At 40.1% G+C, this 13,712-nt stretch overlaps 1 protein-coding gene across 1 annotated transcript; it reads right to left on the bottom strand.

Moving 5' to 3' along the window:
* Window positions 1-4,036: 4,036 nt before the first annotated feature.
* On the bottom strand, window positions 4,037-13,400 carry LOC125687237 (fructose-1,6-bisphosphatase 1-like). Its single transcript, XM_048932188.1, has 7 exons — window positions 13,179-13,400; window positions 11,009-11,171; window positions 9,230-9,322; window positions 8,062-8,205; window positions 6,723-6,860; window positions 5,414-5,533; window positions 4,037-4,428 (listed from the first exon to the last, which is right to left on the bottom strand). Exons 1-7 carry the CDS (start codon window positions 13,346-13,348, stop codon window positions 4,237-4,239), a joined length of 1,020 nt encoding a protein of 339 aa, XP_048788145.1. The 5' UTR covers window positions 13,349-13,400; the 3' UTR covers window positions 4,037-4,236.
* Window positions 13,401-13,712: the final 312 nt, after the last annotated feature.

The raw sequence follows: 13,712 nt of genomic DNA on the forward strand, positions 1-13,712 counted from the left end.
CCTTCATTAATCAACAAATGATACTTACCTGATTTTATCTTGTCTCTGTCATAATTACGTGGTTCTGTGATTCTATGCAAATGTAGATATGTCTCACTTTGCATAATTCTGCCATCATTTTCTTGCAAGCAACAAACCTGGAACACATGGCACTAATATGAAGACAGGTAGAAGTGCAGTGCGTTAGGCACATGCTATCATCTGGAGCACTGGAATTACAGCTCCCAATTGCAGTTCTGTTCTCTCACTTAGAGGAGGTAATCAGAAAAATCATGTATTGCAGTCTTCATTTTGACTTATTGGTAGCAGTCTCTTATTTTTAAGATGAAGGTCTAGAAAGCCTACAACAAAATTAGAAAATCTGAAGGTAAAACACAAAGTTGCAATGAGGTTAATTTTTATCAGTGGTTGAAACCAAATTACTGGGCTAGAATCGTACTAGAAAAGAAGAAATTTAATTTATCAACAGAACTTGTGTTTAGCCTTATTTTTGTTTGTAGGAGCTACAGCTGTAGGCCAAGAGTTCTGACATCCCTTTGCATTCCTTTTTTAACTTCAGTATTTCTCACTATTTTCCTAAATGTCTTTCTTTCCCCATCTGTGATACATCCGAATGCAAAGTTTTTCTGCTCTGGAGGTCAGCAGATCCAGTCCCGGGATCACATCCTGGCAGGTTGGAAGATCTCCAAAGAAGGTTCCTCAGCCTCTCTGGGCAATTTGTGCCAGTGCTGTGTTGCTGTGTCACTGAACAGTAAATAAGTTTTTCTTCATGCTCAGCTTAAACTTGTTCCTGTTTGTGCCCATTGCCTCTTGCTCTGTCACTGGGCAACTCTCAGGGTAAGGAGGACTGGTGAGCAGGACCTCTCAGATAGAGTAGCAAGCAGTTTCCATCCTCAAAAACAAAAAGGTGGGAAATGAAAATTATCTGGAACATTTTCTATTTTCTGTGATCTAGTTAAAAGTCTGTTAGGCTGTTCACGTATTCTAGAACACCTTTTGCCAGGACAGGAGCCTTTCTTTCTTTCAAGAGACTTTGAGCAAAAACAAAAAAAGTTATATTTACAGAGCTGTGGGATAGATCACGGTGAAGCTATGAATAAAAGAAGGGAAAGATTCACATTAGATGTGTAAACAAATCTGCTGGTTTAAAATACAACCATTACATTCTGCAAGTTATTTCATCATCATAATGGTTCTCAGCATGAGAAGTACTAAAATGCTCTTAATGCAAAATCTCTTTCCTGTGTAGCACTGTGGTCCTCGTCAACTTAGCAAATAAAATTTGTCAGTGGTGTGGGCGTCTGTGTACTATGGCTTCTAACATTTGTCAAAAACATCACGTGTAGACCTTCTTTGTATTGATTCCAAGTGATCTTGCACACTGGTCAAAAAGACAAAGTTCAGAACCACTTCTAAAGTTTGTTTTGGAGTTAGCAGTTCAAAGAGTGTTCAAAGGTCATTGTTTCCCTTGTTAGTTTTTTTTTTTTTTTTTTTTTTTTTTTAAAACTGAAAACTTCCCAAATGCTTTCTACAGCTGTGGGTAGTTCTTAGTAAGTTTAGAACACCTTAAGGTACAGCTTGAACAACATTTCTTCAGTAAGAAATGTGGTTATATAAATATGTAAGAATCCTCTAAATGATAAAAAGCCCTACTGTTAATCTATATGAAATATTATTATTTAATAGGTGGAAGAGAAATAAATGATTGTTTTTAAAGTGTGTGTCAATAAAGTGGATTGTATTAGGACAGAAAGGATACTAAAAATAAAGCAACTTAATTTGATGGGTCTGCAGATCTATCTCCTAATACAGTGATTACACAAGAGTTCCTGAAGCTGATTCCCTCTGCCATTGGTGTATAGGGTATCCCTGCTCCGTAAAGGTGACACCTCTTCTAACTGCTCATAAATGTTAGTTGCTTGGATGGTGCTGCCTGAAATTAGAGCTGGTGACCTTTCACCAAATGCCATAGTTCAGCATCTGAGCAGGGCCAGAGGTAGTGCAGGAGCTGAAGATGGATGCCCTGCCAAAGCAAGCCCTTCTGCACAGCTCTCATACACCAGGATAGCCCTGCAAAGGAACTGTGAATGAGCTGATGGAGGAGTTCTCCCTGAAAGTGGCTGCATGGGAGCTCTTCCTATTATGGGTACATATATTACAGATAGAAAGGAAGAAACAACTCACAACAAAGCACTCACTACAAAATGTCAACCCACAGGGAAAAAAAAAAGCAAAAACACAAAACACTGGAAAATGTCTTGGTAAACACAGGCAGTATTGCTTTTCTTTCTATAACCTTTCCCTGTTGCCAGTATGTTGTCTTAAAAATAGATATATGCAGCCCAAGGATTCTTGAAGGGGCTGAGGGTGGAATACAGCTGAGGAATTACTATCGATGTTTGAAATGGCTTGCTGTTGGGTGCTGTCTATCTTAAAAGTTGGGCAATGGGCTGGTGAGACACTGTAGTCCGGACTGATCTGTGGAAAGTGGGGGAAAAAAAAAACAACCAAAAACTGTAAGGGCTCCCAGCTCTCTTGTTATTAGAGTCCAATTAATGAAATAAATGAAAGTATCCAGTTATGGCTCTGAGAACAAATTGAATTAAAACCTTAAGGGTCTAAATAAATTGTGCAGTGTAGAAACAGTCACATGCTTTGCTCTAGAAGCAGCATCCAAAACATCAGCGGAGTCCTTCCTAGCACCATGCCTGCTATGGTTGATTTGGTGAGCAAGAGGCCTTTTAGAGCTAATGAGCTAATGCTAGAGCCAGTAAACATGGAAAAGCAGGAGGAAGAGCCAAGCAGTTCCTCAGAAGTGCTTCAGGATGGAAGTGACATCTCCACCCACACCCAGCACTTCCATGCAACCAAAATGGAGACTCCCTCTTCCTTTCAAAAACACAAAGAAAAGATAAAACAGATGCAAAAACTGTATTTTATCTCTTTTACAAAAGTGAGAGCATGGCTACACCCCAGTGTCTGGTGTCCAACCTGAGTAGGCAGAGGGAGCAGCACTGGCCCTAGCATGAGCAAGACAGCCTGTGGTGAAAAGGCTGGGATACAAGAGTGACTACGCAGGCAGTAGTCCAGCTGTTCCATTTGCCTGGCCACATGGGCCTGAGTCCTCTCCCACTTGACTGCCTCCTTGTTTTCCAGACTGCAGCATGGCCTGTGGAGGGCTAGGTGCTGCTCAGGACCAGGCACATGTCTTCACAACATGGATAGCTATAGCACAGGCAGAGTGAGAGCTAAGAGGGGATGGTCAGGACAGTCCAGACCCTATAAGGCATTTGCAGTCCTGGACAGCTGGACAATCCATCTAGCTCCCAAGCACTAATGTTGTGTTCCCAGCAGCATGCTCTGAATGGTGCTCATTAAATGCAGGCATGCTTTATGGGAATCTTCACAATTTAATTCTGCTTCCACAGCACAATTCTTTCCTTCTGTGGTAATGTATGTTCTCAAAATAATGCAAAGAACACCAGCTGAGGATTGCTAGTAGAAGAGATGTTCTATTTCAAACAGATTAATTTCTGGCAATGTGGCGATGATGGCCATGGAGCAGAATGGTACCAAGCTGCACATGCTGTTTCTGAAATTCAAAATCCTCCTCCAAGATATCTCATGTTCCATTTCCCATCCTTATATACCTAGATCTGATGGAATACTAGCTGGCTGTATTAACAGGATGTATCAGAGTTATCATATATTAATGTGCATATTTCACAAATGTTAACTCTTGGTTAGGATAAGTCCACACTGAAGTACACTGAATAACTTGTAAGGCCTAGAAACAATGTGTGAAATCATCCATGTTAGCCTTTATATTTTCATCAAAGAACTATGGACTGGTCAAAGAAGGGCTACTCAGTGTAAGAGGCTGTAAGATCTTTAGAAGAGGACAGAATAAGATATTCTGGAAACCATATTGTTTGTTTGAGAAAGTTAGGTATCAGTGAACATAGCACAATCTTTTCTTGTATCAGTGATTCTGTGTAATTAAAAAAGATAAATAAAAAACCCAAACATTTTCCCCTTGTTTTCTTTCAATGCTTCCTTTAATACAATCTTTTAATGCCTTTTGTTTTACAGTACAACCGCATTTTAAAAAAAAGCTTATGAAAATGTGGCTTATCCCCTTTCTTATTACAAAGGTCTGACAGACTTGCAATATGTTCTTTGGTTTAGCTTTAATGCGTTCCTTCCCATCTGCATAGTGACTGCAGCAGGCCTTCTTCAATTAGCTGCATGTTTTTTGACAATTTCCAGGTACTCCTTCACATCATCAGGAGATCCCAAGACAACAGGCACTCTTTGGTGGATATCCTCAGGCACTATATCTAGTATTGACTGATGCCCTGTTGTTGCTATTCCCCCCGCTTTCTCAATAACAAAAGCCATAGGATTGCATTCATAGAGCAGTCTCAGCTGTAAGACAAAAAATCAAAATGACAGTGGTCAATCCAGGCAATGCTCACAATCACATAACTATCTGGCAATTGATTTAAAGCCAGTCAACACTTGTAGTACTCCATAGTTAATATAAACTTGACTCCAGAATTGTGTGGATTTTTATTGTAAACAAAGCAGAAAGAATGCTGGATTTGCTCAGTTTGAGTGCTTTCTCCACAGTTCATGTTTGCACTGTGGTCTTTACAGAGAGATAAAGCACATATGTAAAGCACAGCCTTTAACAAGGCAGCAGATCATATAGTAAGAAAAACAGTGACCCTGAGTATGCCACTAGGTTTCCCTAATGAGTAACTGCATCTTATCTGCAACCTGAAGCAATAATTTATGGACAGTTACAAAACAGATGAAAGGTCTTTGCTGAATAAATAGTCACCCGGTCAGTCCCTAAGAGCGTGCTTTTCCACAGGGGACTGTCTGTTGCCCTGCAGAAGCAGCCAAGCATGGTTCCTCCAGATGAGGCAGCACCACTAAGAAAAAGATATAGAGGTTTTCCTGTTCAGCAGAGCTTCTCTTAAGGAGCACATTACATTTAAGCTTCTGATACCTCGGATTGTAATAGGAATTTCAGCTGGAATTAGTGTGAGCCCTTTATTTAGTTTCATAATTTTTCCACTTAACTGGGGATACCAGTGTTTGGGCAGAGATGGTATGGAGAAGACTGCTTAAACAAACATTCCCTAGTGTGTTCCTACTAATGATCCATACTCATGTGAATATAAAGAAAAATCAGTTGACACAGGCTAGAAGCAGCCCTAAATTGGAGTCTGATAACAGGTTGCTGTCTCCTGTGATAGAGTGCAAACAGTGGGTTATATGTGCATATCAGAGATACAAGCTTCCAAGTTGTAAGAATTACATTCTGGAATCAAAATACTGATCTGTGACAGTGAAATATCTATGTAATGCAACTTCTTCTGTAATTGTACTTTTGCAGATTTACCTTCCCTTTAGGACTTTTGGAGTTAGCAGGATACAGAAAGATTCCTCCATACACCAGTGTGCGATGTACATCAGCCACCATAGATCCTATGTACCTCCCACCATATGGTGAACTGCCATCCTATAGAAAGACATTCAAATAGACATAACTTTTGAGCACACCAGGTTAGTCTTTTTTTTTTATCTTAGTGGTTGTAACATCTAACTCCTTCATATTGCAATTCATAGTATTCCAAGTAGTTTAGGTTAAAAACTCAGTTTCTTCTTCATTTTCTAATTGGGAAAGTCCAAGAAAAAGAACAGATGGAAGATCTCAGAATGGATGAGTGGTTGTGCCAACAGCAGACAATGCTATCCAGCTCTCCATCAGTGCTCTAACCCTTGGAAAACACTCCATTTTTAGTAGCAAAAAGGTCAAGTGGTGGAAAGTAGTGTTGGGTTTTTATTCTATTGTAATGAGGAAAAAAAAAAAAAAAAAAAAAAGAAGTAATTGTTAGTAATACTTTTTACCCTTTTGCTTCAGTTTTCAGAGCTCTTTTGTCAACAAAAAGTTAACATTTGACTACTAAAATTTGTTCCTCAATATACTCAGATAGTGTCTTTCAGTATCATTTTAGTATCTTGATAAAAAGCACCTTAAACCTAGAAGTCACCAGAAGAAATTACCAGTCTTCATTCAGGAAGTTGAGTGTGGAGATGAACATTAAAATACTACATGTTGACATTGTTATTCACCTAATAATTGCAGTGAGGACAGAAGGAAGGTGTAAGAATGGACATGTTTCTGTGGGTATTCCTCAGAGCTTCAGGCCTTCCGGTACCAGGAAGCTGCATGACCACAAAGCAGACTTGAAAGAACATGAACTTTTCACGTGAGAGGCCCCTGGGGACACAGCCCATGTTATTACTGAGCACAAGGCCAACATCCTTCCATATCTAATCAGACGCGGCAGTGGGGCAGCTGCAACCTAAAATGCATGTAGAAAATGTTCCTTCATCACCAGATGACACTTACTCTCTACCACTGAATGCCCAGTTTTAACTCAAGAACAGTTACTTAGGCCCCTGATTAAGATAGAAAATCAGAAAATAAAGAAGAAAAGGAAGAAAAAGCAGAGGTGGAAGGTAATACTGAAGATCAGCTGCTCTAACTAGCACTCCTACACACATGGATACATTTTAAATAGATTTAAAAAGAAGAAAACAAACAAGATCCGGAATGTCATACGTGAGGCACTAACTGATGTTAAAGCAGGAATTGCTAAGTGTAACTTGTGATCAGAAAGATTCTCTGAAACTGCACTTTTTACCTCAGGAAATTTCTTCTTCCTGAGATACTCAGTGACTGCAGAATCAAAGTATTTGGCATAGCCTTCATTGAGACTGTAGATATTCCCCTTCTTCTTGATTTTCACATCCCTATCAACCAAAATGAATTCTCCAATTGCCTAAAAATAAGAAAGAAACATAACATGTCAATGTTGTTTTCTCATTTATTTACAAAGTGAAAGCCAATCATATACACAGCTTAGGAAATAATCACTAGAGCTGCTATCTACTTTAATGATTCAATATCTGTGAAGAAGGCAGTATTTGCTATTTAGATGCAGTTTAGAGCAGGAATCCTGGGGTCATGCAAGCTTCTTTATACTACCATTTCCAGCTTTCTCTTAGTTTTCTATATAAAAAAAAATAATGCTGTTGCCTGTAAATTCATTTAGCTCTCCATACTTTTGTTAAACTCATAACAAAGGAATGACTATGAAGAGTTCAGAAACTGAGAATGCCAGGTGAAGCAATGTGCAAATGTTTCCAAATAGATACTAATACACTCTAGTTTGTCCTAGCTTGGGCTAACTAGAAGACCGAAGCCAAGAGATCTCTGTAGCCAAGGGCTGAGCTATTTAATTTTCAATGATGTAAATGTCTATGTTAGTTAAAGCAAACAAAATAACATTCATACATGCTAAAAGCTGTCTCCTATCTGGATATAAACAAAAACACATGCAGCTAATTAAGCTCTTATTTTACAAGGAGCACCATATTGTATTTCCTGCTTCTTGACAGCTGCAGGTTCTAAACCTTAATGCAGGCAAGTGCCACATTCTGGTTAACTGATAACACAAATATGGGTTATTATAGCAAACAACTTTCTGCTGTGGTCAGTATGCCTTTGATTTTAAAACTTCTACATCAATGTGTTCTACAGTGTCCAACACATTCACACACATCACTTACTCTTTTAATCATCACGGTGAGATCTGAAAATATAGAATAAAGTTAAGAATATCTGCTTCAACAGTTTACTAAGGCCCTAGCATTAAGAAAAAAAAGGCATAAAAAATATTCAGCTGCATTCTGCATTGCATAAAATACCTTGCTTTAAATGCCACATTATTTGACACACACTGTATATCTGCTTCCGTGTGTGATTTGACTGTCTTTCTATTGCTGAATCACTGACTGCAGCAGGCAGGCAGAATGCAAAAATCTCTTGATCTTAGTTTTGACAGGTTACAGAATGTACTTCATTTTTCCACATCAGCTTTAGTTTGAAAATTGCTCCTTTGACCTTTTTGATGAACAAATGAGTCTTACAGACTGTACTTTGTCATCCCTAACAAACAAACAAGCAGAAGACATTCTCACCGGATCAAGCATAAAACAGTTGACACCTCCAGTAGAAGTAGCCAGTACCAGCATTGTGGCACTCCCATAGAGAGCATAACCCGCTGCCACAAGATTACGCCCAGGTTGTAAAGCATCTTTCCCAGTAGGTTCATCAGGGGATACCTAGATTAAGGAGCACAAAAAATTACTTCATTTTTTAACTCTGGTATATAATATAACTGAACTCTGAGATAGGAATAATCTTCTACTGCATATCCAAGCACAAATGCTTTCATGGCTTACAACTAGGATTCCTAGTAGATGTGTTTTATTATTGCATGCATTATGTATAATGAACAAATTATATGGAAGAGACAAACACATTCATCTAGAAATGCTCTTATATAAGCCTTGTTGGAATGCAGGAAACAGGAAGGGATTAAGATGATAATATAGAGCTGCGCACCTCCTTGTAGGTGGTGATGAACACAACTCAAAGCAAAGGTCCAAGGCATAGTTGAAAAGCAAGCAATGAAAAATGACTCACGGAGTTTACAGCTGAGCAAAATGCCTAGGGTAGTTTTATTTTCCTTTGCTTCATCAAAAAACGAATTGGAAAATAGTTACTTTGAGGGATGTGAGAACATACAAAAGATGATTAAAACAGACAGTTGGGTGTGTTTTTATCTGACTTACTATTTCCCCCATCTTGTGACATGTAAATCCAGTATTTCAGGCTTTTCAGACAAGGTTTCTGCCTTTCAGAGTGAATTAGACACTCAAATGCACATGCCATATTTCAGCTCTGGTTTATATTTGAAGCCTGTCCTAAGGCTAACATAACTATTAGTACAGAGAAAAAGAAAACCTGAAAGTGCATTTCCCATGTAGATAACAATCACATGGTATTTTGTCTCAAGAAAATTATTTATGAATCTAATATTAGCTATGTTTGTAAGGGGTGACTCCTCTAGCTGACTAATTAAGTATCAGCAAGTCTTCCATATTCTTCTAATGTTCATCTCCTAATACAGTGATGCAAATCTTTTATACAAGCATCCGAAACAGCAGATTTAACTTACAGTCAGTCATGGAAAGTCTCTCTCACAAATAAGTAGTTAGATTTTATTAAATTTTCATATGCAATTCTATTTCATTCAAAGGTGCACAATAATACTGTTTCCCATTCTATAGGAAAGCATTTTACCTTTCTATAGATGCCAAAGATGGTCCCAATGGAAACAAGACAGTCAATGTTAGATGATCCATCCAGAGGGTCTATGCAGACTATGTATTTACCCTAAAAATATAAAACGTGTGACATAAGATAGTAACATTATTTGCTTACCTCCTACAAATAAAAGTATTCAGTAGGTTAACATTCTCAGACATTTCCAAATCAATATAAATTAAAATGCTCTTGTAGATTACGAAGGAACAGAATTCTATAATTGAAAGAAATGTGACCTGCATTTCATTCTTGATTACAATTGTGATTTGTGCCACAGTGGAATCTGGGGAGTCCTTAAAGTAAGTAACAAATGATGAAACACCAAAGCTATCAGTTTTTTTTATTTTTATTATTTTTTTTTAATTTAAATAGTTAAGTAATTACTTTAGTTTCGTATATCAAGTTAATGCTGATCCATTTTCATAGACATCCTCTAACATCTATTATTTAGCCTACATTTTCTCACCCCTAATGAGACTGCATGCTGAATTTTAAGGAAAAAGACAAGAATATTTTATTATTATTATTATTATTATTAAGAGCTAAAACTAGAGGGATTAAATGACACCTGACGTTTACTGCATATTCTACTTTAACAGCTTAACAAAGCCCTCTGCTCAGAAATGGACAGGCACTCAGAAATTATTGCAGCCAGTTCCTGGTTTTGCCCTGTGGGCTGGATGCTCGTCCCCCCAGAAGGGAGTGGTTTCTGCCTATGGCTGTATTAAGGATTCTTGCAGACAAAGGAAACTGCCAGTACAGGGAAAACAGCTGTGCTTTTTATGTAGCTCATTTTTCCCTTATCCTGTCCACAATCACTAATAATCATGCATACTGTGTTTGCATGTCTGCTTTTCATTCAATTCAATCCTGTAAACCGGAAACCTTTTTAAACCCAGAAATGCTATACTCTGCTATCATATGGGTAGGAATTCTGAGAAAAGTGCCACATTACCTCACATTTTGTTTAAAAAGAGGCATTAGCATCGAACCTCCCTCAGTGATCTGTGAGGATCAGTAATCACATTCATTCAGATCTAAAGCAGACTTAAAATTTATCCAACACCAACACAATACATTTTGAGGGATTCTCAGCAAAGAAAGAGACAACTGCTTTGTTGTATAACAAATGTTATACTTCCTAGATTATGTTTGCTGTTTGTTTTCTCTATATGTTTTTGCTCAGACTTTTTTAAATACCAGAATATTAGTCAGCAAGAAGGAACTACAAGCATTCAAGAAGTATATGCAGACCAGGACATATAATTAAGATCAAAAAGTCAGAATGATTTTTTGTGTCATTGTAAAATCTTATTTTCAGGGCTTCTGGGAGAATTTGCCTAAACTGGAGAACAGAAGATCTGATCTGCAACAAATAGGTACCCAGTGCTTTACTGATACAGCTCCTTTAAAAAAGTGCTGGATGGACTCAGAGTGCAGCTCCAGAAATCAGGAGAAAGAAACATGAAAAACGCTTCCTCTGCAATTAGGAAAAAGTAGGTAAGAAAGAAAGTGGAGAGAAACAAATTTAAAAATCCGATCTTGGGAACAGAAATAGCAGACAGGACAAACACAGGGACAGGAGAACACACGCATCTACAGAACAACCTAACTGAAAATGGTTTGTGTGTGCCTATATGGAAAAGGACATGGTCTCTGAAATTTTTGGCTCAGTTTCAATTTCCCACATTTGAAAAGATACCATTATAAAGATTGATCCAAAATCGAGTACTGAGAATTTTTAACACTACCAACCCTTCTGTCAGCTTCCACTATTACAGCATCCTTGTTTTCTTCTGACACAATAACGCATGTGCTGAAAGATGACTTGAGCATGTTAATCACCAAATCGTTGGAAAGGATGTCCAGCTTCTTCACCTGATCTCCTGTCACATTGGTAGAACCAGCAATCCCATACCTAAGTAAGGCAAGGAGAGAGCGACTGGTCAGAGGAGGGCACTGCAGCTTCCAAAGCAGCACACTTCTGACAAGTCTGTGCTTGAACATCATTGTGCAGAGGAAACAGTACTAAGGGGTGATCTCTCAGGTTTCTGCACCTGTTTTTTTATTTGCTGTCCAATGGATCCTTGCTGATACCTGCGAGCATTACCTGTGTCATGAAAAATCTAGAACTGAAGGTGAGGTACACAAAATAAGGAATCATTTTTCAATAGTCCCTGAATTATAGACACATACAGCTACAGCAGGCTGTGAAGGCTGAATTACAAAACGGAGTTACTTTATATAAACTATAAGACGCAAATGTTGTCCCTTCATCCTATCTACAGTCGCAGCTGTTTACTATAAAAGCTAAGATTTTGCTAGAAACTGTATACTTAAGACGTGAATGTGACCATGCGAGTTACATTGTAACTTCTCAGCATAATTTGCTCTTGATAAGCTGTTCCATGTACAAATTCCAGAACAAACACTTCGCTCACACATAAATCAACAATTTTATGGTTCAGTGTTTTCATCTTTTCACTTCAAGCTATAAACATGTCTTCGAGAATAAAACTGAGAAACACAAGCACAAAACACAAATAAAGCCTTGCCAGCTAATCAGAACTACTCTGTCTGGCATCAGGAAGTACCAGGAGACCTTGTGATAGGCGATGTTGAAAGCGTCTAGAAGAGAGACCAGGAAGTTCAGTTCTCAGCAGAGAAAAACAAAGACCCAGCTCTGCACACATTGCGATTTCTGCAACGTACTTCAGTCAAGACATACTGATCAATCCAAATACTGGTATTTCAAGTCTTTTGCAATAATGCTGAACTTAGGAAAGCAGCAGTGTGCTGCGTGCAGGAGACCTGCCATGACTCCCTATGTGTCTGTTTGCCTCTGTTTCTACTATGGCACCTTGAACATTTTTTCTGCAAGTGCAAAAGCATTTCTAGAGAGTGTTGTACCTCCAACTCTAACTTTGGAGAGGAAGGTAGGGAGTATGCTACACATGTGCCCAGCAGCTACAGATCCCACACCCAAAGTGCTGGGGCTGAGAGGGGATATGCCCAGCATGCAGCCTGTGGGACACGCAGTGCACAGACATGGAGCCTGCGGTAGCTCAGCACAGCAGCAAAGGGAGACATGAGGAATGGTACATCAGCCATAGCAAACAAGGGTGGAGGTGGGAATCCCTGTCCTCAATGGTCCAGAGCAGGTGCTGGAAGGAGCTAGAATGTAACAGTGAGAAAGTGATCGGAATCATGTAAAAGTAGAAGTCAAGACAGAGCAAACTACTTCAAAAATGCATCAAGTGGAATATCCTTATTGTCTCCTGGAGTTGCTTTTGTTTTGTTAACTTCACTAAACTTTTCAACTCTCTAATAGTAGTATACACTTTGTAATAAATACTACTCTGTATTGCCTTCACCCATACTATGTTTTCCAGTACATAGTGTGTACATAGCATGGTACTGCTACATCTTTCATTAAGTAATGAAGCAGTTTATATCCATACTACGGTGATTTATATCACTGAGTTGTTATCTACAATAGTTTTACTTTTGTTTTAGCACCTCGTGAGGTCTAATTTCAAAACTAACACAGCTTGATGAGGCGCCACATAGCACAAAGCAGTGCACTGATATGAGCTATTAACTCCACTGAGCAATAACTCAACTGAATACACTTTGCCTTTCATCCCGCTCCTTTGGTTTTCTTGTTCAAAACACCTACACCTAGTTGATGAAGGTGTGTGTGAGGGTCCATCAGCAGCAGCGTCTGCTAAGGGGACCAAAAAGCAAGTAATACAGCTCACTGCTCCTGGAAGGAGATGCTGTCCGAAATGCTGCTGCAGTCCCGAGAGGAAGGTGGGAAGAGCGGAGGGACGACAGCGCAGCCCGATGATTTATGTTCATCCCACCTCCCGCAGCGCCCAGCCGGCAGCCCCGACCCCCTGCTCGGGGCAGGAGCGTCACTCACAGGTTGGCGATGCCGGCCTTGCGCACGGCAGTGGAAATGGCCTTGACGGCGGTGCAGAGCGAGTTGAGGAGCTGCGTGAACTCCCCGGTGCCTTTCGCCCGCCGGCCCTCCTCCATCACGAAGCGGGTCATGGTGATGACATTGGTGTCAAAGGCGGAGCGGTCCGTCATGCTGCCGGCGTGGGTCAAGAGACACCGCGGTCCCGCCGCCGGCTCCGCACCTACATCCGAGGGCGGGACCGCGCCCCTCCGCCCGCTCCCCGCTCCTCCCACCCCCCGCTCCGCCCCGCAACTGACAGCGGCCGGTCCTTCTCTGGGATCGGCGCGGCGCCACGGAGCGAGCCGGCGGCTGCGGGGTCGCGGCGCGGGGGTCACGGACCCGGGCTGTTGCAGCTCAGAGGGCGTTTGCTCACCGCTCTCAGGCGTAGGGTTTGGATTTGGGGCGGTCGTGTGTGTGGCCAGGATTTGGACTCGATGATCCATGTGCATCCCCTCCAACTCGGGGTGTAGTGTGATTCTATGAAATACTGTAGTT

Source organism: Lagopus muta, chromosome Z (genome assembly GCF_023343835.1).
Source record: "Lagopus muta isolate bLagMut1 chromosome Z, bLagMut1 primary, whole genome shotgun sequence".
Taxonomy (NCBI): domain Eukaryota; kingdom Metazoa; phylum Chordata; class Aves; order Galliformes; family Phasianidae; genus Lagopus; species Lagopus muta.